Source organism: Pyrgilauda ruficollis, unplaced genomic scaffold (genome assembly GCF_017590135.1).
Source record: "Pyrgilauda ruficollis isolate IOZ18807 unplaced genomic scaffold, ASM1759013v1 scaffold306, whole genome shotgun sequence".
Classification (NCBI taxonomy): domain Eukaryota; kingdom Metazoa; phylum Chordata; class Aves; order Passeriformes; family Passeridae; genus Pyrgilauda; species Pyrgilauda ruficollis.
In genome coordinates, this window is record NW_024524445.1 from 15,455 (window position 1) to 17,036 (window position 1,582).

General features: G+C 70.2%; 1 protein-coding gene across 1 annotated transcript in view; it reads left to right on the top strand.

The window, feature by feature from the left end:
- The first annotated feature begins 6 nt into the window (after positions 1 to 6).
- Positions 7 to 1,582, top strand: part of CDK5 (cyclin dependent kinase 5) — a 3,551-nt gene continuing 1,975 nt past the window's right edge. Inside the window, 7 exon segments of the mRNA XM_041473898.1 lie at positions 7 to 87; positions 197 to 285; positions 400 to 467; positions 574 to 636; positions 638 to 692; positions 1,256 to 1,330; positions 1,462 to 1,558. Of these exon segments, the coding sequence (XP_041329832.1) occupies positions 51 to 87; positions 197 to 285; positions 400 to 467; positions 574 to 636; positions 638 to 692; positions 1,256 to 1,330; positions 1,462 to 1,558 (484 nt within the window). The 5' untranslated portion in view covers positions 7 to 50.

A 1,582-nucleotide genomic window follows, 5' to 3' on the forward strand; every position in this document is an offset into this window, starting at 1 on the left:
GGGCGGGGCCGGTACCGGGGCCGGGCCGGGCCGGGACCGATCGCGGCGCGATGCAGAAATACGAGAAGCTGGAGAAGATCGGCGAAGGTGCGTCAGGGCCGGAGCCGTACGGAGGGAGCCGGCTGCTGCGGGGCCCGGCGGCGGTGCCGGTACGGGTACCGGGGTCTCAGCCGTGACCCCGTTCCATCCCCCGCAGGCACCTACGGGACCGTGTTCAAGGCCAAGAACCGGGAGACGCACGAGATCGTGGCGCTGAAGCGGGTGCGGCTGGACGACGATGATGAGGTGAGGGGGGGCTGGGGCTGGGACCCTCCCGGTACCCCCGGTACCCCCCGGTACCCCGGTACCCCCCGGTTCCCCCCGGTTCCCCCCGGCTCCCACGTGCCGCGTGTCCCGCAGGGGGTGCCCAGCTCGGCGCTGCGGGAGATCTGCCTGCTCAAGGAGCTCAAGCACAAGAACATTGTCAGGTACCGGCGGCTCCGGGCGCGCCGGGGCCGGGCCGTGGCTCGGGGGCTGCTCCTGCCGCTGCCCCGGGCCCCCCGGGCCGGGGGCTCAGCCGCCGCTGCCCCGCAGGCTCCACGACGTGCTGCACAGCGACAAGAAGCTGACCCTGGTCTTTGAGTTTTGTGACCAGGTGAGAACGGGGGGACCGGGGGCGCGACCTGAAACCGCAGAACCTGCTCATCAACCGGGTGCGCGGGCACGGGCGGTGGGGATGGCTGGCTGGCTGTCTGTCCATCCTGGGCAGTCACACCTGCCAGCGGGGCTGGCTGTCTGTCTGTCTGTCCGTCCGTCCTGGCAGTCACACCTGCGAGCGGGGCTGTCTGTCTGTCTGTCTGTCCGTCCGTCCTGGCAGTCACACCTGCGAGCGGGGCTGTCTGTCTGTCTGTCTGTCTGTCTGTCCTGGGCAGTCACACCTGCGAGCAGGGCTGTCTGTCTGTCCGTCCTGGGCAGTCACACCTGCGAGCGGGGCTGTCTGTCTGTCCTTCCTGGGCAGTCACATCTGCGAGCGGGGCTGTCTGTCTGTCCGTCCTGGCAGTCACACCTGCGAGCGGGGCTGTGCTTGGGGGTGGCACTTGGCAATGGGGGCTGTCTGTTTGTCTGTCTGTGTGTCCTGGGCAGTCACAGCTGGTGTCTGTGCAGCCGCAGCTCCGTCTCTGCCGTGTTCCCAGTGATGGGAAGGCAGCAGGGCCGCTGTCCCTGGGGGTGGGGCACGCGGTGGGACCCCCCAGGCTGACCCCGCGTGTCCCCCCAGAACGGGGAGCTCAAGCTGGCGGATTTCGGGCTGGCTCGGGCCTTCGGCATCCCCGTGCGCTGCTACTCGGCCGAGGTGAGCTCCTGGGGCTGCTGGGGCTGCTGGGGCTCGGGCTGCTGGGGCTCGGGCTGCTGCCCTGCCCAGCGGCTGGGGCTGCCCCGTCCCCATGCCAGTGTCCCCGTGCCAGTGTCCCCGTCCCTCCCCAGGTGGTCACCCTGTGGTACCGGCCCCCCGACGTTCTCTTCGGGGCCAAGCTCTACTCCACCTCCATTGACATGTGGTCAGCTGGGTGCATCTTTGCGGGTACACGGGGGGCCGGGGCAGGGG